We start from the raw sequence: 22,054 nt of genomic DNA, 5'->3' as shown, positions 1-22,054 counted from the left end.
GCTCTGCACACAGTAAGCGCTCAATAAATACGATTGATTGATTGATTGATCCCAATTTTCCAGATGAGGGAACTGAGGCCCGGAGAAGGGAAGCGACTTGCCCAAAGTCGCCCACCTGACAAGTGGCGGAGGCGGGATTCGAACCCCGGACCTCTGACTCCAAGCATCCGGGCTCTTTCCACTGAGCCCCGCTGCACATAGTAAGCGCTTAATGAACGCCGTCGTCATTATTTAAACTACCGGGACATAACTGGCGATAAGGAAATCGAGATTTTTTTTTTTTTGCTCTAATAATAATAATAACTGTGGATTAGGAAATTTAGATTTTTTTTGTCTAATAATAACAACTGTGGAATTTGTAGTGCTTAATAATTCCCTGATTATTACCATTGTTAGGCCAAAAAATTCTCAATTTTCTTAGGTAGAAACAGGATCATCAGTTGGGCACAGTCCCTGCAGCGAAGGGGCTCGCCGTCAGAATAGGCAAGGGAACGAAATACCGAATCCCCACTTTACAGATGAGGAAACTGATTGGAAATGGCATTAAAAAAAAAAGCGGCAGTGTCTGGATTAGAACCCAGATCCTCCGACTTCCAGACGGTCGCTCCCCGCAAATCCACAGAAATCATCCGAGGAATCGTTTCTACGTTCGGGTGCCGACGCGGCGTGGCTCCGGGGAAAGAGCGCGGGCTTGGGACTCGGGGGGTCGTGGGTTCGAATCCCATCTCCCCCTTCTCGACTGTGAGCCCGCTGTCGGGTAGGGCCCGTCTCTAGATGTTGCCGACTTGTCCTTCCCGAGCGCTTAGTCCAGTGCTCCGCACACAGTAAGCGCTCAATCGATCCGGCTGAATGAATGAATGAGTAATAAACCAGATCGGAGCTAGCGATGCCACGACTTTGGAAAACGGCATCAATCGCTCGGGAATTCCGAGTCGGCAACATCTAGAGACGGTCCCTCCCCGACAGCGGGCTCACGGTCGAGAAGGGGGAGACCGACGACAAAACAAGACATATTAACAAGATAAAATAAACAGAGTAGTAAATATGTACAAGTAAAATAAAGTAAAATAAAATGCACCTGTATATACGTATATAAGTTTGCACGGATTTATTACTCTATTTTATTTGTACGTATTTATTCTATTTATTTTATTAATATGTTTTGTTTTGTTGTCCGTCTCCCCCTTCAAGCCTGTGAGCCCGCTGTCGGGTAGGGACCGTCTCTAGATGTTGCCGACCTGTCCTTCCCGAGCGCTTAGTCCACTGCTCCACACACAGTAAGCGCTCAATAAATACGATTGATTGATTGATTGATTGATTGATTGATAGAAGGGGGAGACAGACAACAAAACAAGACATATTAACAGGATAAAATAAATAGAATAGTAAATATGTACAAGTAAAATAAAACACACCTGTATATATGTATATAAGTCTGTACGTATTTATTACTCTATTTTATTTGTACATATTTATTCTATTTATTTTATTTTGTTACTATGTTTTGTTTTGTCATCCGTCTCCCCCTTCTAGACTGTGAGCCCACTGTTGGGTAGGGACTGTCTCTATATGTTGCCAATTTGTACTTCTCAAGCGCTTAGTACAGTACTCTGCACATAGTAAGCGCTCAATAAATATGATTGATGATGATGATGATGATATTAACAGGATAAAATAAATAGAATGGTAAATATGTACAAGTAAAATAAAACACACCTGTATATATGTATATAAGTCTGTACGTATTTATTACTCTATTTTATTTGTACATATTTATTCTATTTATTTTATTTTGTTCATATGTTTTGTTTTGTCGTCTGTCTCCCCCTTCTAGACTGTGAGCCCGCTGTCGGATAGGGACCGTCTCTAGATGTTGCCAACTTGTCCTTCCCGAGAGTTTAGTACAGTGCTCTGCCCACAGTAAGCGCTCAATAAATGCGATTGATTGATAGAAGGGGGAGACAGACAACAGAACAAGACAAATTAACAAGATAAAATAGAATAGTAAATATGTACAAGTAAAATAAAATGCACCTGTATGTATGTATATGTTTGTACGTATTTACCACTCTATTTATTTTATGTACATATTTATTCTATTTATTTTGTTAATATGTTTGCACCTGTATATAGGTATATATGTTTGTACGCATTTATTACTCTATTTTATTTGTATGTATTTATTCTATTTATTTTATTAATATGTTTTGTTTTGTCGTCCGTCTCCCCCTTCTAGACTGTGAGCCCACTGTCGGGTAGGGACCGTCTCTAGATGTTGCCGACTTGAACTTCCCGAGCGCTTAGTACAGTGCTCCGCACACAATAAGTGCTCAATCGATCCGACTGAATGAATGAATGAATGAATAATAAATCAGATCGGGGCTAGCTGATGCCACGACTTTGGAAAACGGCATCAATCGTATTTATTGAGCGCTTATTGTGTGCAGAGCACTGTACTAAGCGCTTGGGAAGTCCAAGTCGGCAACATCTAGAGACGGTCCCTACCCAACAGCTGGCTCCCAGTCTAGGAGGGGGAGACGGACAACAAGAGACATATGAACAAGATAAAATAAATAGAATAGTAAATATGTACAAGTAAAATAAAGTAAAATGAAATACACCTGTATATATGTTTGTACGTATTTATTACTCTATTTTATTATGCACGCATTTATTCTATTTATTTTATTTTGTTAATATGTTTTGTTTTGTCGTCCGTCTCCCCCTTCTAGACGGTGAGCCCGCTGTCGGGTAGGGCCCGTCTCTAGATGTTGCCGACTTGTCCTTCCCGAGCGCTTAGTCCAGTGCTCCGCACACAGTAAGCGCTCAATCGATCCGACTGACTGAATGAATGAATGAGTAATCAATCAATCAATCGTATTTATTGAGCGCTTACTGTGTGCAGAGCACTGTATGAAGCGCTCGGGTGAGCCCACTGTTGGGTAGGGACTGTCTCTATATGTGGCCAACCTGTACTTCCCAAGCGCTTAGTCCAGTGCTCTGCACACAGTAAGCGCTCAATAAGTACGACTGATGATCATCATCATCATCATCATCAATCGCATTTATTGAGCGCTTACTGTGTGCAGAGCACTGGACTAAGCGCTGGGGAAGGACAAATTGGCAACATCTAGAGACGGTCCCTACCCGGCAGTGGGCTCACAGTCTAAAAGGGGGAGACGGAGAACAAAACCAAACCTACTAACAAAATAAAATAAATAGAATTGATATGTACAAATAAAATAGAGTAATAAATCTGTACAAACATATGTACAAGTAAAATAAATAAATAGAGTAATAAATCTGTACAAACATATATACAGGTGCTGTGGGGAAGGGAAGGAGGTAAGATGGGGGGGGAAGGAGAAGTAATAAATCAGACGGGAGCTAGCGACGCCCCGGCTTCGGAAAACGGCATTCCACGTACGGGTGATCGGAGGCTTGGGCATCATCGTCGAAATATCCTGCGACCAGTACAGGGGGACCGATCCCCGAACCTGGACGTACGAAGAATAGCTCCCTGCCGCGAAAGACATCACCGAGGCATCGTAGAGAATCTGCTCGGTCTCCACTTCGTTGGCCACGTCGCCCTGCAAGAGACGGGCGCGGGCGCTACTGGCTGGACGCCCCCGGGCTCTTCCTCTCCCACCGTCCTCGGCGGCCGGGGTCGGCACGCGGGCCTCGTCCGGCTCACCGGCTCGGGGGACCCCGGCTGTCTCCAGATGTTGCCAACTTGTCCTTCCCAAGCACAGGAAGCGCTCAGTAAATACGACTGATTGATCGATTGAGAGGGACCGGCCCACCCGGGGCACCGGTTAGGCGCTTACTAGGTGCCCAGCACCGCTCTAAGCGCTGGGGCAGCTCCGGGTTCGCCAGGCGGGCCAGAGAAGCAGCACGGCTCGGCGGAAAGGGCCCGGGCTTTGGGGTCGGAGGTCATGGGTTTGAATCCCGGCTCCGCCACAATCAATCAATCAATCGTATTTATTGAGCGCTAACTATGTGCAGAGCACTGTACTAAGCGCTTGGGAAGTACAAATTGGCATCACATAGAGACGGTCCCTACCCAACAGTGGGCTCACAGTCTAAAAGGGGGAGACAGAGAACAGAACCAAACATACCAACAAAATAAAATAAGTAGGATAGAAATGTACAAGTAAAATAAATAAATAAATAAATAAATAGAGTAATAAATATGTTATTTATGTTACTCTATACTAATAAATACTAATAAATACTAATAAATTTACTACATACTAATAAATATGTTACTCTAAGTGCTGGGGCAGCTCTGAGTTCGCCAGGCGGGCCAGAGAAGCAGCACGGCTCGGCGGAAAGAGCCCGGGCTTTGGGGTCGGAGGTCATGGGTTCGAATCCCAGCTCCAGCACAAGTCTGCTGGGTGACCTTGGGCAAGTCACTTAACTTCTCCGAGCCTCAGTTCCCTCACCTGGAAAAATGGGGATGAAGACTGGGAGCCCCACGTGGGACAACTTGATCGCACTGCATCCACCCCCCCAGCGCTTAGAACAGTGCTTTGCACATAGTAAGCGCTTAACAAATGCCATTATTATTATTATTATTATTCCTAATCGCCGTTATACAAATGAGGTGACTGAGGCACAGGGAATAATAATGACAACAGTTGCGGCGTTTGTTCATTCATTCAGTCGTATTTATTGAGCGCTTACTGCGTGCAGAGCACTGTACTAAGCGCTTGGCAACCTACAGAGATGGTCCCTACCCAACACGGTCTAGAAGGGGGAGACAGACAACAAAACACAGTGTGTTAGTTGGCGCTCACTACGTGCCCGGCACTGTACTAAGCGCCGGGGTGGATACAAATCGGGTCGGACCCGGTCTCTGCCCCACGTGGGGCTCGCAGTCTTCATCCCCTTCACCCGCTTCACACTGGAGCGCTTAGTCCAGTGCTCTGCACACAGTAAGCGCTCAATAAATACGACTGAATGAATGACCGAAATCCCCCTTCTGCAGACGAGGGGACCGAGGCCCGGCGAAGTGAAGTCACCCAGCCGACGAGCGGCGGCGCCGGGATTCGCACCCCTGACCTCTGACTCCCAAGCACGGGCACTTCCCACGTGGGCCACGCTGCCCCTACTCTCCCCGAGCGCTTAGTACAGCGCTCCGCGCTCGGTAAAGACGACTGAATGAAGGGATGACGGGAAACCGAGTCTTCATCCACGGCCTTCATCCCCGTCTTCCAGACGAGTCACTGAGGCCCGGAGAAGTGAAGTGACTTACCCAAGGTCACACAGCTGACGAGGGAGCTCAGTACGGCGTCCCGCACCCGGTGAGCGCTCAGTAAATACCACCGGCCGGGTCCGCCTTTTGAGCCCCGACCAAGAGTTTCCATCACCCCGGAAAACGCTTGCCGCGGATCGAGACGCGGCCGGCTTTTCCGCACGCTCGGACTTTGGGATCCCTTGGGGGAGGAAGGCGGTCGGGAAGCCGAAAATTTCCAACTTTTCCGAAGCCGACGAACAAATCCCGGCGCGACCGCGGCCCGGCCGAGTCTCCTCCTACCTCGCAGTTGGCGCCTCTCTTCAGGAATCGCGTGCCGGCAAACCGGCTGGACCGCCGGGCGACGAGGGCCACGTACACGGGCCGGCCGTAGATCAACAGCTCTGAGAAATGGGTTAAGGCTTCCGTCGGCTTGGGCGTGGCGATCAGGCAGGGCACTGTACTGGACGCTCGGAACGGGAAGTTCGGCCGCGGGACCGGGACGATCCCTGGCCAACAACGGGCCCGCGGCCTAGGAGGGGGAAGGCCAAGCGGCGTCCACGCTATCAGAATAAAGAGAATTATTGCTCCGCACGCCTCATGAAGAAAATGGCATCCGTACGCACAAATAAAATTTGTACTTCCCAAGCGCTTAGTACGGTGCTCTGCACATAGTAAGCGCTCAATAAATACGATTGACGATGATGATGATAAATACGTAGAATAATAATAGTGCTAAAGGATAAATACCCCAGTTTCCAAGAAACCGTCCCCGTTTCGGCCTTAATAATAATAATGATGGTATTTGTTAAGCGCTTCCTATGCGCTGGGGAGGAGACAAGGTGATGAGGTGGTCCCACGGGGGGGCTCCCGGTCTTCACCCCCATTTTCCAGATGGGGGAACTGAGGCCCGGAGAAGTGAAGCGACTCGCCCAGAGTCACCCAGCTGGAGGTTGGCGGAGCCGGGATTTGAACCCATGACCTCGGACTCCAAAGCCCGGGCTCTTTCCACCGAGCCACGCTGGAGAAATACATACAGGTGCTGTGGGAAGGGGAAAGAGAGGAAGTCTGGGAAGGCCTCCTGGAGGAGGTGAGCGCTCAGAAGAAGCAGCGTGGCTCAGTGGAAAGAGCCCGGGCTTTGGAGTCCGAGGTCGTGGGTTCGAATCCCAGCTCCGCCACTTGTCAGCTGGGTGACCTTGGGTAAGTCACTTTGCTTCTCAGGACCTCAGTTCCCTCATCTGGAAAATGGGGATGAAGACCGTGAGCCCCACGTGGGAAAATCTGATCACCTTGTAACCTCCCCAGCGCTTAGAACAGTGCTTTGCACACAGTAAGCGCTCAATAAACGCTAGTATTATTATTATGATTCAAATCCCGGCTCCGCCCATTGTCAGCTGGGTGACCTTGGGCGAGTCACTTTGCTTCTCAGGGCCTCAGTTACCTCATCTGTTTTATTTAATGGAGTTTCCTACGCACTTACCACGTCCCAGGCACTGTATTAAGTGCTGGGGCGGATTCCGCGACATTTATCTTGGCAGTGTAGAGCAAACCTGGGAATCTCTTCTTATTCCTCCTCGGGTTCTTTTAACATATAAATTTTTAACATATATTATTTTTTACATATTTTCAACATATAAATCTACGGGGAAACGTAACCCGGTGAAACGGCCACGTTTTCACGGACCGTCACCCGCCGCCATTCCGGGGTGCGCTCGTAGCGCCGTGTTTTAAAATAGTTTTATCGTTATTTGGGTAAATAAAAGGCTCTCTTGCCCAAAAGACTAATTGGACGAGTCACTTAACTTCTCTCAGTGCCTCAGTTCCCTCATCTGTCAAGGAAGGGGCTCTCAAAACAGTCCTCGAGGCGACCCCCGTCAGGAAAATCAAGGAGGGGAAAAGGTTCTCGATTTTCCCGACTTTACTTCGCTATCCGATCGTAGCCCGAAAAAGGATACTCGACTGTCCGCAGAATCCGTGAATGATATATAACAGCCAGTTACGGTGGACTGTGTTTTTAATCAGACCCAATAAATCGGCGTTCCACACATACTTCGTGTACGGCTCACTGCAGATCCCAAATATTCCTGAAAAAATGAAAAACGGAGGGGAGGTAGGGAAAGGAAATGAGTTTGAGGGGTTTTTTTTAACTTCACGCCAGTCTTAGAAAAAGGTGAACTGCTGCGGTTTATTTTTTTCCCCCGAACTTGGACTACAAAAATGCTGGAAACGATAGCCAAATTGTGGGGGGTAGAGACTGTGTCCACCATCTCCGTTGAACTGGACTCTCCTGAGCGCTCAGTACAGTGTCCTGCACGCAGTAAGTGCTCAGTAAATACCACAGATTGATATATACTATGTAATCGTTCCCAATCTATCTTTGAATAAACCCAACTTGTACTTCCCAAGCGCTTAGTACAGTGCTCTGCACACAGTAAGCGACTGAAATACAATCAATACACTCAATCAATAAATTACAATCAATAACACAATAAAATAAATACAATAAATAATACAATAATTTATGTAAATGAATACATAGTTAAATACAATAAATACAATGTATTATATTGAAATATAATACAATCAATAAATAAATACAATACGATTGAATGAATGAATGAATGAATGAAAGTAAGCGCTCAATAAATACAACTGAATGAATGAATGAACAAGGGCTTACCAGATCCCAAGCACTGTACTAAGCGCTGGGCTGGAGACGAGATCTTCGCGTTGGAAAGTCCTCTGTTATTCATCCAATCGTATTTATTGGGCAAGTCACTTAACTTCTCTGGGCCTCAGTTCCCTCATCTGTCAAATGGGGATGAAGACTGGGAGCCCCCCGTGGGACCACCTGATCGCCTTGTCACCTCCCCAGCGCTTAGAACAGTGCTTGGCACATAGTAGGCGCTTAATAAATGCCATCATCATTATTATTATTATTATTCCCTCATCTGCCAAATGAGGATGAAGACTGTGAGCCCCGCCGTGGGACAACCTGATCACCTTGTAACCTCCCCATTCATTCATTCATTCATTCAATCGTATTTATTGAGCGCTCACTGTGTGCAGAGCACTGGACTAAGCGCTTGGGAAGGACAAGTTGGCAACATCTAGAGACGGGCCCTACCCGACAGCGGGCTCACGGTCTAGAAGGGGGAGACAGACCAAAACAAAACATATTAACAGAATAAAATAAATAGAATAAATATGCACAAGCAAAATAAATACATAAATATGTACAAGTAAAATAAATAAATACATACAAGTAAAATAAATAAACAAATATGTGCAAGTAAATAAATAAATAAATATGCGCAAGTAAAAAAATAAATATGCACAAGTAAAAAAATAAATAAATATGCACAAGTAAAATAAATGAATTAATATGTACAAGTAAAATAAATAAAGGAATATGCACAAGTAAAAAAATAAATAAATATGCACAAGTAAAAAAATAAATAAATATGCACAAGTAAAATAAATAAACATGTGCAAGTAAAATAAATAAATAAATATGCACAAGTAAAATAAATAAATAAACATGCACAAGTAAAATAAATAAATAAATATGCACAAGTAAAAAAATTAATATGCACAAGTAAAATAAATAAACACGTGCAAGTAAAATAAATAAATAAATATGCACAAGCAAAATAAATAAATAAATGTGTGCAAGTAAAATAAATAAGCACACGCAAAATAAATAAATAAATACACACAAGCAAAATAAATAAATAAATATGTACAGGTAAAATAAATAAATATGCACAAGCAAAATAAATAAATATGTACAAGTAAAATGAATAAATAAATAAATATGTGCAAGTAAAATAAACACGCACAAGCAAAATAAATAAATAAATAAGTACAAGTAAAATAAATAAATATGTGCAAGTAAAATAAATAAATATGCACAAGTAAAATAAATAAATATGTACAAGTAAAATAAACAAATATGTACAAGCAAAATAAATAAATTAATTAATATGCACAAGTAAAATAAATAAACACGTGCAAGTAAAATAAATAAATAAATATGCACAAGCAAAATAAATAAATAAATGTGTGCAAGTAAAATAAATAAGCACACGCAAAATAAATAAATAAACACACACAAGCAAAATAAATAAATAAATATGTACAAGTGAAATAAATAAATATGCACAAGCAAAATAAATAAATAAATACGCACAAGTAAAATGAATAAATAAATAAATATGTGCAAGTAAAATAAACATGCACAAGCAAAATAAATAAATAAATAAGTACAAGTAAAATAAATAAATATGTGCAAGTAAAATAAATAAATATGCACAAGTAAAATAAATAAATATGTACAAGTAAAATAAACAAATATGTACAAGCAAAATTAATTAATTAATTAATATGCACAAGTAAAATAAATAAACACGTGCAAGTAAAATAAATAAATAAATATGCACAAGCAAAATAAATAAATAAATGTGTGCAAGTAAAATAAATAAGCACACGCAAAATAAATAAATAAATACACACAAGCAAAATAAATAAATAAAATATGTACAAGTGAAATAAATAAACATGCACAAGCAAAATAAATAAATAAATACGTACAAGTAAAATGAATAAATAAATAAATATGTGCAAGTAAAATAAACACGCACAAGCAAAATAAATAAATAAATAAGTACAAGTAAAATAAATAAATATGCGCAAGTAAAATAAATAAATATGCACAAGTAAAATAAATAAATATGTACAAGTAAAATAAACAAATATGCACAAGCAAAATAAATTAATTAATAAATATGTACAAGTAAAATGAATAAATAAATCTGTACAAGTAAAATAAATGGATAGATAAATGAAGAAATAAATCCCCAGCGTTGAGAACAGTGCTTGGCACATAGTAAGCGCTTCACAAACGTCATTATTATTATTATTATTAACAACTGGCGGAGCCGGGCTTTGTAACCACGACCTCGGGACTCCAAAGCCCGGGCCCTTTCCCACAAAACGGGAGCGATCCTCTCGGGATGGGGGGAAGGCCGGGAACCGTCCCGTTTCGGAAAGCGACTCACTCACCGCTCCCGCCCCGCGCGCTCAGCCCTTCATCCTCAAAGATGTCGAAACTCTCCTGTCGCGTCTGGGCGCTTTCCGTTTTCAGCATCTCCAGGGGCCTCCTCAGAACCGTGAGATTGTATTGCAGGGAGTGGGACAGGTCGTAGCTGTAACTGAAATAACATTGCAACCTTAAGTAGAAATAATAATAATAACAATAATAATAATAACGGCATTTATTAAGTGCTTACTACATGCACAGCACTGTTCTAAGCGCCGCAGTAAGGAGACAAACAACTCACCTCTCGTCCCTGGCCCCTCAAATGGTCTGTAACTGGCCCAGGTTTGAGCGACCCTGTATATTCAGAGGCCGTGGGCTCTAATCCCCATTCCTCCGTCTCCTCTGCCGTGTGACCTTGGACAAGTCACTTCCCCGGCACTCAGTTCCCTCTGTAAAATGGGGATGGCGACTCGACACCCGTCCGCGTGGTTCGTTTCGCCGTCCGTCTCCCCCTTCTAGACCGTGAGCCCGTCGTCGGGCTCTGGGTGTTGCCGACTTGGACTTCCCAAGCGCTTAGTACAGTGCTCTGCACACGGGAAGCGCTCAATAAATACGATTGAATGAATGAATACCTCAGTGCTTAGAACAGCGCTCAGCACATAGTCTTCTAGACCATGAGCCCGTCATTGGGTAGGGGCCGGCTCTAGATGCTACCGACTTGGACTTCCCAAGCGCTTAGTACAGTGCTCTGCACCAGTAAGCGCTCAATAAATACGACTGAATGAATGACGGTGAGCCCCATGTGGGACAACCTGATTACCTCGTTATCTACCTCAGTGCTCAGAACAGCGCTCGGCACATAGTCTTCTAGACCGTGAGCCCGTCGTTGGGCAGGGACCGTCTCTAGATGTTGCCAACTTGGACTTCCCAAGCGCTTAGTACAGTGCTCTGCACACAGTAAGTGCTCAATAAATACGATTGAATGAATGAATACCTCACTGCTTAGAACAGCGCTCGGCACATAGTTTTCTAGACCGTGAGCCCGTCGTTGGGCAGGGGCCATCTCTAGATGTTGCCAACTTGGACTTCCCAAGCGCTTAGTACAGTGCTCTGCACCAGTAAACGCTCAATAAATACCACTGAATGAATGAATACCTCAGTGCTTAGAACAGCACTCGGCACATAGTCTTCTAGACCGTGAGCCCGTCACTGGGCAGGGGCCATTTCTAGATGTCGCCGACTTGGACTTCCCAAGCGCTTAGTACAGTGCTCTGCACACAGTAAGCGCTCAATAAATACGACTGAATGATTTATGATGGTAAGCCCCATGTGGGACAACCTGATTACCTTGTTATCTACATCAGTGCTCAGAACAGCGCTTGGCACATAGTTTTCTAGACCATGAGCCCGTCGTTGGGCAGGGGCCGTCTCTAGATGTTGCCAACTTGGACTTCCCAAGCGCTTAGTACAGTGCTCTGCACACAGTAAGTGCTCAATAAATATGACTGAATAATTTATGATGGTGAGCCTCATGTGGGACAACCTGATTACCTTGTTATCTACATCAGTGGTTAGAACAGTGCTCAGCACATAGCCTTATAGACCGTGAGCCCGTTGTTGGTAAGGGGCTGTCTCTAGATGTTGCCGACTTGGACTTCCCAAGCGCTTAGTACAGTGCTCTGCACACAGTAAGCGCTCAATAAATACGATTGAATGAATGAATGAATACCTCACTGCTTAGAACAGCGCTCGGCACATAGTCTTCTAGGCCGTGAGCCCGTCATTGGGCAGGGACCATCTCTAGATGTTGCCGACTTGGACTTCCCAAGCTCTTAGTACAGTGCTCTGCAGACAGTAAGCGCTCAATAAATACGACTGAATGATTTATGATGGTAAGCCCCATGTGGGACAACCTGATTACCTTGTTATCTACCTCAGTGCTCAGAAAAGCGCTCAGCACATAGTTTTTCAGACTGTGAGCCCGTCGTTGGGCAGGGGCCATCTCTAGATGTTGCCGACTTGGACTTCCCAAGCGCTCAGTACAGTGCTCTGCACACAGTAAGTGCTCAATAAATATGACTGAATAATTTATGATGGTGAGCCTCATGTGGGACAACCTGATTACCTTGTTATCTACATCAGTGGTTAGAACAGCGCTCAGCACATAGCCTTATAGACTGTGAGCCCGTTGTTGGTAAGGGGCTGTCTCTAGATGTTGCCAACTTGGACTTCCCAAGCGCTTAGTACAGTGCTCTGCACACAGTAAGTGCTCAATAAATACGATTGAATGAATGAATGAATACCTCACTGCTTAGAACAGCGCTCGGCACATAGTCTTCTAGACCGTGAGCCCGTCGTTGGGCAGGGGCCGGCTCTAGATGTTACCGACTTGGACTTTCCAAGCGCTTAGTACAGTGCTCTGCACACAGGAAGCGCTCAATAAATATGACAATGAATGCCAGTGAGCCCCATGTAGGACAACCTGATTACCTTGTTATCTACATCAGTGCTTAGAACAGCGCTCAGCACATAGTCTTCGAGACCGTAAGCCCATAGTTGAGCAGGGACCATCTCTAGATGTTGCCGACTTGGACTTCCCAAGCGCTTAGTACAGTGCTCTGCACACAGGAAGCGCTCAATAAATACGACTGAATAATTTATGATGGTGAGCCCCATGTGGGACAACCTGATTACCTTGTTATCTACATCAGTGCTCAGAACAGCGCTCAGCACATAGTTTTTCAGACCGTGAGCCCGTCATTGGGCAGGGGCCATCTCTAGATGTTGCCGACTTGGACTTCCCAAGCGCTTAGTACAGTGCTCTGCACACAGTAAGCGCTCAATAAATACGACCGAATGAATGACGGTGAGCCCCATGTAGGACAACCTGATTACCTTGTTATCTACATCAGTGCTTAGAACAGCGCTCAGCACATAGTCTTCTAGACCGTAAGCCCATAGTTGAGCAGGGACCATGTCTAGATGTTGCCGACTTGGACTTCCCAAGCGCTTAGTACAGTGCTCTGCACACAGTAAGTGCTCAATAAATACGACTGAATAATTTATAATGGTGAGCCCCATGTGGGACAACCTGATTACCTTGTTATCTACATCAGTGGTTAGAACAGCGCTCAGCACATAGCCTTATAGACCGTGAGCATGTCGTTGGGCAGGGGCCATCTCTAGATGTTGCCGACTTGGACTTCCCAAGCGCTTAGTACAGTGCTCTGCACACAGTAAGCGCTCAATAAATACGATTGAATGAATGAATGAATACCTCACTGCTTAGAACAGCGCTCGGCACATAGTCTTCTAGACCGTGAGCCCGTCGTTGGGCAGGGGCCGGCTCTAGATGTTGCCGACTTGGACTTCCCAAGCGCTTAGTACAGTGCTCTGCACACAGTAAGCGCTCAATAAATATGATTGAATGAATGAATAGCGCTATTATTACTAGTATTGTTATGATGATGTTATTTCCCTCCGGAGCATTTCTGCTAAAACCAGCAAAACAGCGGTCTGCGCCTGGAATTCCCTTATTGGAATACTTCTGGAAAAAGATAATAGTAAAAGGAACAAAGACTCAGGAATAGAAAGAGTTTTCCAGGAGACGCTTAGAGCGGATTTTCCTGCCAAATCAGGGGCTCCTTGTAACAGAGCATTTTTTTCCGGTGGGAAAAACTCCACCGCGGGGTTCCTTGTAAAAGAACATTTTTTACGGCAGGAAAAACTCCGCCAGGGCTGTGGCCTTCAGATTTATCGTAGAGCTTCTTTATTCGGGACATTTCATCGGTGCATATCGTATTTTTTATGGTATTTGTTAGGCGCTTACTATGTGCCAAGCGCTAGTCTATGCACTTGGGTAGATGCAAGACGATCAGTTTGGACCCAGTTGATGTCCCTCATCGGGCTCACAGTTTTAATCCCCGTTTGACAGATAATAATAATAATATTATTATTATTACTTTATTATTACTTAATCCCCGTTTGACAGATAATAATAATAATATGATTATTATTACTTTTACTTCCTTGTAAAAGAGCATTTTTTACAGCAGGAAAAACTCCGCCAGGGCTGTGGCCTTCAGATTTATCGTAGAGCTTCTTTATTCGGGACATTTCATCGGTACATAAAGTATTATTTTTGGTATTTGTTAGGCGCTTACTATGTGCCAAGCGCTATTCTATGCACTTGGGTAGATGCAAGACGATCAGTTTGGACCCAGTTGATGTCCCTCATCGGGCTCACAGTTTTAATCCCCGTTTGACAGATAATAATAATAATATTATTATTATTACTTTATTATTACTTAATCCCCGTTTGACAGATAATAATAATAATATGATTATTATTACTTTTACTTCCTTGTAAAAGAGCATTTTTTACAGCAGGAAAAACTCCACCAGGGCTGTGGCCTTCAGATTTATCGTAGAGCTTCTTTATTCGGGACATTTCATATCGTATTTTTTATGGTATTTGTTAGGCGCTTACTATGTGCCAAGCGCTATTCTATGCACTTGGGTAGATGCAAGACGATCAGTTTGGACCCAGTTGATGTCCCTCATCGGGCTCACAGTCTTAATCCCCGTTTGACAGATAATAATAATAATAATATTAATCCCCATTTGACAGATAATAATAATAACAATAACAACAACAATAATAATAATAATGGCACTGGTTAATGATGAGGTAACGGAGGCACAGGGAAGTGAAGTGACTTGCCCAAGGTCACACAGCAGGGCAGGATCAGAACCCATGTCCTTCTTACTCCCGGGCCCAAGCTTTATCCAGTAGCCCACGCTGCTTCTTTAAGTTTCTACGGACGTATCTGTCCTTCACAAAGCATTCTGGACAGCACTGAGGAACGTGATGGGAATAATCTTGGCAAAGTAATAATAATAATGGCATTTGCTAAGCGCTTACTACGTGCCAAGCACTGTCCTAAGCGCTGGGGAGGTTACAAGGCGATCAGGTTGTCCCACGGGGGGCTCCCAGTCTTCATCCCCATTTTCCAGATGAGGGAACTGAGGCCCGGAGAAGTGAAGCGACTGGCCCCAAGTCACCCGCCTGACAGGTGGCGGAGCCGGGATTTGAACCCACGACCTCGGACTCCAAAGCCCGGGCTCTTTCCACTGAGCCACGCTGCTTCTCATTCGACCTGGCGTCCACTTCAGATGCGAGGCACAGTGGGAGTTGAGAAAAGACAGAGGACAAAGATGAGGAAAACCACAGACACCGTGCAACGGCTGTGAGGAGAATCTTATCGACGGCATCCGGGATCAGAAACGGGAGTGTAATATCCCTCTGTATTCCCACAGCTTGGGATGCCCGGTGGGAGGAGCTAAAAAATAGGTAATGTCCTCAAGGGTATCCACGTTTCTCCAAGCAGTCTCCAGAAATAAATACGGACTTGGGGAGAGGAGAAAGAGAGGCCCAGAAAAATGGAAGTAGGGTGACAGAAGACAGAGGAAGAAAGAGAGAGAATGGTAAAGGGAAGAGAGAAAGAAAGAAGAAAAAAGAAGAAAGAAAGGGAAGGAGAGAAAGGTAAATGACAGAGAGAGAGAAAGAAGGAGGAAGGAAGGAAGGAAGGAAGGAAGGAAGGAAGGAAGGAAGGAAGGAAGAAAGAAAGAAAGAACGAAAGAAAGAAAGAAAGAACGAAAGAAAGAAAGAAAGAGATAATGGTAAAGGGTAAAGAGAAAGAAAGAAGGAAAAAAGAAGAAAAGAAGAAAGAGAGAAAGGGAGAGAAAGGTAAAGGACAGAGAGAGAGAAAGGAGAAAGAAAGAGATAGAGGGAGAGAGAATGGCAAAAGGAAGAGAGAAAGAAGAAAAAAGAAAAAAGAGGGAGAGAAAGATAAAGGACAGAGAGAGAGAAAGAAAGAAGAAAGAGAGAGGGATAGAGAGAGAGAATGGTAAAGGACAGAAAGAGAGAAGAAGAAAGAAAGAGAGAGGGAGAGAAAGGTAATGGACAGAGAGAAAGAAAGAAAGGAAGGAATAAGGAAGGAAGGAAGGAAGGAAGGAAGGAAGGAAGGAAGGAAGGAGAGAGAAAGAGAGAGAAAGAAGGAAAAAGAAAGAAAGAAAGAAAGAAAGAAAGAAAGAAAAAAGAGAGAGAGAATGGTAAAGGGTAGAGAGAAAGAAAGAAGGAAAAAAGAAGAAAGAGAAAGGGAGAGAAAGGTAAAGGACAGAGAGAGAAAGGAGAAAGAGAAAGAGGGAGAGAATGGTAAAGGGAAGGGAGAAAGAAAGAAAGAAGAAAAAAGAAGAAAGAAAGAGAGCGGGAAAGGTAAAGGACAGAGAGAGAGAGAGAGAGAGAGAGAGAGAGAAGAAAAAAAGAAAGAAGAGAGACTGAAAGAGAAGGAGAGAGAGAATGGTAAAGGGCAGAGAGTGAAAGAAAGAAGAAAATAAGAAGAGAGAGAGGAGAGAGACACAGAGACAGAGAGAAGGATAGGTGAGGGAAGACATGCTGGGAAAAGGCAAAGAACAGGAGCAGTTGGAGAGGGAAATAAGACAGCCAAGGAGAAGAAAAAGGGCTGAAAAGGAGGAACGGGATAGGGAAAAAGCGGGAAAGGGATGGGGGGAGAAAATTAAGAGAAAAGAGTTGGTAATATCAGACGGACAGGGATTTCATTCATTCATTCAACAGTATTTCTTGAGCACTTACTTTGTGCAAAGCACTGCACGAAAGGCTTGGGAGAGTACGCTCTAACACCAGACACATTCCCTGCCCACAACGAGCAATGTCTGGAGACAGTTATTAATATACAGAAATAAACAACCGCTATATAAAGATCTATACAATATGTGCTGTGGGGATGGGAGGGAGGATGAATGAAAAGGGCAACGCGGAAGGGAGCGGGAGAAGACTTCCTGGAGACGTGCCTTCAATAAAGGAGTCCAAAAATAAAAAGACGGAGAGCTTAGGAGACACGGAAAGAGAGAGAGACTACTGAAAGAAATAAATAAAAGGAAACAAGGAAGAGGGAGACAGATGGCAGAGATGGAAAGGTGCTAAAATCCTAGGAAAGACTCCTGGATAAAAGGTAATAAATCAATTCAACACCAACGGACATTAGGGAGAATATCAGAGCTGAGGTGATTCTCCGAAACCATTTACTCGGTACTTACCCTGACCGAATTATTCTTGTTGAATACGACTGCGTGAGATGTTTGAAAAATCATTACACTCAAATGCTGGGACTTTTAAAAATGGCTCTATCTAATAATAATAATAATGGTATTTATTAAGCGCTTACTATGTGCCAAGCACCGTTCTAAGCGCTGGGGCGGTTACAAGGCGACCAGGTTGTCCCACGGGGGGCTCGCAGTCTTAATCTCTATTTTGCAGATGAGGGAACTGAGGCACAGAGAATAATAATAATAACGGTATTTATTAAGCGCTTACTATGTGCCAAGCACTGTTCTAAGTGCTGGGGCGGTTACAAGGCGATCAGGTTGTCCCACGGGGGGCTCGCAGTCTTAATCTCCATTTTGCAGATGAGGGAACTGAGGCCCAGAGAAGTGAGGTGACTTGCCCAAAGTCACCCAGCTGACAAGCGGCGGGGCCGGGATTTGAACCCATGACCTCTGACTCCCAAGCCCGGGCTCTTTCCACTGAGCCACGTTCAGTGCTCTGTACACAGTAAACGCTCAATAAATACGACTGAGCGAATAAATGAGGACTGGGGGCATCGCACGAGATTCCCTCAACTCGATTCTTCCCGGTGAGTTTCCTCCTCACACTCTACTAAGAGGACAGAATTTAGAGGAAATAATTATTTCTACTAAGAGGAAATAATTTCTACTAAGAGGAAATAATTTATTTCCTACTAAGAGGAAATAATTTATTTTCTCTATTTAGAGGAAATAATACAGGGGAGCTGTTCTGAAATTATATCTGCCAACTTACCTGAAATAAAAATTACTGGACAGATCCACATTTTGAAATATTCGTAAGTACCTAGGTAAAGAAATGAAAAATCCAAATATTTAGGACTTGCTTTTTTTCATCATTCATCGTCATTTCGTCACGCTGATGCGATTCGACGACATTTGGTTACACCTTCCCAGATCCGTCAAAATAATAATATATTATTATTATTTATTTATTTACTTAATTTATTATTATTTATTTAATGAATGGCATTCATTAAGCGCTTACTATGTGCAAAGCACCGTTCTAAGCGCTGGAGAGGTTACAAGGTAATCAGGTGGTCCCACGTGGGGCTCACGGTCTTCACCCCCATTTTCCAGATGAGGTCACTGAGGCCCAGAGAAGTGCAGTGACCTGCCCAAAGTCACACAGCTGACAAGTGGCGGAGCCGGGATTTGAACATAGTAAGCGCTTAACAAATGCCATTATTATTATTATTATTATTTGAACCCATAACCTCTGACTCCAAAGCCCGGGCTCTTTCCACTGAACCACGCTGCCCTCTTATAGTGAAGCGCGGCTAGCGGGCGCTCAATAAATACTGCTACTGCTTGGTTGCCTCCGACAGGTTAATCGAGATTTAAATTCACTATTTAGGAAATAGGTGATGCGACGGAATCCGTCCCGTCTCTCCCGCCCGGTCGCAAGAGCCTCGGCCCCAAGCGCAGAAAGGTCGTCCCTCCTGGAGCCAACTAAAAGAGATAAGGATTGTGGTATTTGTTGAGCGCTTACTACGTGCCGGGCACTGTACTGAGCGCTGGGGTGGATACAAGCAAATCGGGTTGGACCCCTGGGGCTCCCAAGCCTCGTTTTACGGATGAGGAAGCCGAGGCCCAGAGAGGTGGGGAGGCTTGCCCAAAGTCACGCAGCAGACAGGTGGCAAGGCCGCAATTAGAACCCAGGACCTTCCCACTTCCGGGAGCGTCCTCTATCCACTAGGACAAACTCCGGCACCGTAACTTCCAGGACGGATTCGAAGTCCGGACCGCCACCCCGCGTGCTTTCCCCCCCGCCCCGTTCCACCGATAGTGATAATTAACAGCAATTGTGGCATTCGTTAAGCGCTTGCTCGCTCTGTGTCTGGTGACCTAGGGGTCGGAGGGACCCGAGTTCCAATCCTCGCTCGGCGGCTGTGTGACCGCGGCCAAGTCACTTACAGTCTCTGGGCCTCGGTTCCCTCATCTGGAAAATGGGGATAAGACTGCGAGCCCCCCGTGGGAGAACCTGATCACCTTGTGTCTACCCCAGCGCTTAGAACAGTGCTTGGCATAGAGTAAGCGCTTAACTAGTACTTATTAATAATCATAATGAACAAATACTATTGATTTACGAGAACCAATAGAGAAGCAGCATGGCTCAGTGGCAAGAGCCCGGGCTTTGGAGTCAGAGGTCATGGGTTCAAATCCTGCCTCTGCCAACTGTCAGCTGTGTGACTTTGGGCAAGTCACTTCACTTCTCTGGGCCTCAGTTACCTCATCTGTAAAATGGGGATTAAGACTGTGAGCCCCCTGAAGGACAACCTGATCGCCTTGTAACTTCGCCAGCGCTTAGAACAGTGCTTTGCACATAGTAAGCGCTTAATAAATGCCATCATTATTATTATTATTATTATTGATTAACTAAGGGCTGACCCTACTGGAATCAACGTTTTGCGTGTGCATTTTAAGTGTATATTTCTGTGTAAGTTTTTTCCTTGTGCATAAAGAGGGCTTACTGACCCCTTATTCCTTCATACATTAACGATGGTATTTGTTAAGCGCTTACTATGTGCAAAGCACTGTTCTAAGCGCTGGGGGGGATACAAGGTGATCGGGTTGTCCCATGTGGGGCTCACAATCTTAATCCCCATTTTCCAGATGAGGGAACTGAGGCCCAGAAGAGTGAACTGGCGGAGCTGGGATTTGAACCCATGACCTCTGACTCCAAAGCCCGGGCTCTTTCCACTGAGCCACGCTGCTTCTCTAATAATGATGGCATTTATTAAGCGCTTACTATGTGCAAAGCCCTGTTCTAAGCACTGGGGGGATACAAGGTGATCGGGTTGTCCCACGTGGGGCTCACAATCTTAATCCCCATTTTCCAGATGAGGGAACTGAGGCCCAGAAAAGTTACATGACTTGCCCCAAGTCACACAGCTGACAAGTGGCGGAGCTGGGATTTGAACCCATGACCGCTGACTCCAAAGCCCGGGCTCTTTCCACTGAGCCACGCTGCTTCTCTAATAATGATGGCATTTATCAAGCGCTTACTATGTGCCAAGCACTGTTCTAAGCGCTGGGGAGATACAAGGTGATCGGCTTGTCCCACGTGGGGCTCACAATCTTAATCCCCATTTTCCAGATGAGGGAACTGAGGCCCAGAGAAGTGAAGTGACTTGCCCAAAGTCACACAGCTGACAACTGGCGGAGCCGGGATTTGAACCCATGACCCCTGACTCCAAAGCCCGGGCTCTTTCCACTGAGCCACGCTGCTTCTCTAATAATGATGGCATTTATTAAGCGCTTACTATGTGCCAAGCACTGTTCTAAGCGCTGGGGAGGTTACAAGGTGATCAGGTTGTCCCACGGGGGGCTCACAGTCTTCATCCCCATTTTACAGCTGAAGGAACTGAGGCCCGGAGAAGTTAAGTGACTTGCCCAAGGTCACACAGCTGACAAGTGGCGGAGCCGGGATTTGAACCCATGACCTCTGACTCCAAAGCCCGGGCTCTTTCCACTGAGCCACGCAGCTTCTCTAATAATGATGGCATTTATTAAGCGCTTACTATGCGCCAAGCACTGGTCTAAGCGCTGGAGAGGTTACAGGGTGATCAGGTTGTCCCACAGGGGGCTCACAGTCTTCATCCCCGTTTTACAGATGAGGTAACTGAGGCCTGGAGAAGTTAAGTGACTTGCCCAAGGTCATACAGCTGACAAGTGGCAGAGTCGGCATTTGAACCCATGACCCCTGACTCCAAAGCCCGGGCTCTTTCCACTGAGCCACGCTGCTTCCTATATACATTCATTCAATCGTCTTTATTGAGCGCTTACTGTGGGCAGGGCACTGTACTAAGCGCTTGGGAAGTCCAAGTTGGCAACATATAGAGACGGTCCCTACCCAACAGCGGGCTCACAGTCTAGAAGGGGGAGACGGACAACAAAACAAAACATGTGGACGGGCGTCAAGTCCAGACCGGTGAGCCCGTTGTTCGGTAGGGACCGTCTCTATGTTGCCAACTTGTACTTCCCAAGCGCTCAGTACAGTGCTCTGCACACAGTAAGCGCTCAATAAATACGACTGAATGAATGAAAGTCATCAGAATAAATACAAGTAAAGCTAGATGCACATTCATTCATTCATTCATTCAATCGTCTTTATTCAGCGCTTACTGTGGGCCGGGCGCTGGACTGAGCGCTTGGGAAGTACAATTTGGCAATGGATAATAATAATGATGGCATTTATTAAGCGCCTAATACGTGCCAAGCACTGTTCTAAGCGCTGGGGAGGTGACAAGGCGATCAGGTCGTCCCACGGGGGGCTCCCGGTCTTCCTCCTCATTTTACAGATGAGGAAACTGAGGCCCAGAGAAGCGAAGTGGGTCACACAGCTGACAGTTGGCGGAGCTGGGATTTGAACCCATGACCTCTGCCTTCAAAGCCCGGCTCTTTTCCACCGAGCCACGCTGCTTCTCTAACCAATACAAATTATATTGTACTAAATTAAATTAAATTGCAAATTAAATTATACAAATACAAACAAATTAGAGTTTGTATTCGATTTTAGAAAAGCCAATTTGTGCCCTTCCGTTGTTTTAAATTACTTGTGTCCTCCAGAGGTACAGTTTTCCGCCTCCCCGGAGTTCACCATTCAAAGC

General features: G+C 44.8%; 1 protein-coding gene across 2 annotated transcripts in view; it reads right to left on the bottom strand.

The window, feature by feature from the left end:
• Positions 1 to 22,054, bottom strand: part of FIG4 (FIG4 phosphoinositide 5-phosphatase) — an 84,100-nt gene that overhangs the window by 53,195 nt on the left and 8,851 nt on the right. For both annotated transcript variants that reach the window (XM_038761065.1, XM_038761066.1), the window contains 5 exons: positions 18,178 to 18,228; positions 10,301 to 10,449; positions 7,192 to 7,320; positions 5,540 to 5,640; positions 3,428 to 3,590 (listed from right to left, as the gene is read on the bottom strand). In XM_038761065.1, the coding sequence (XP_038616993.1) occupies positions 3,428 to 3,590; positions 5,540 to 5,640; positions 7,192 to 7,320; positions 10,301 to 10,449; positions 18,178 to 18,228 (593 nt within the window). The remainder of the gene's footprint in view (positions 1 to 3,427; positions 3,591 to 5,539; positions 5,641 to 7,191; positions 7,321 to 10,300; positions 10,450 to 18,177; positions 18,229 to 22,054) is intronic.

Source organism: Tachyglossus aculeatus, chromosome 19 (genome assembly GCF_015852505.1).
Source record: "Tachyglossus aculeatus isolate mTacAcu1 chromosome 19, mTacAcu1.pri, whole genome shotgun sequence".
Taxonomy (NCBI): domain Eukaryota; kingdom Metazoa; phylum Chordata; class Mammalia; order Monotremata; family Tachyglossidae; genus Tachyglossus; species Tachyglossus aculeatus.
Note: the sequence above shows the minus strand (reverse complement) of the source record. Positions and strands in the feature narration are given on the sequence as shown.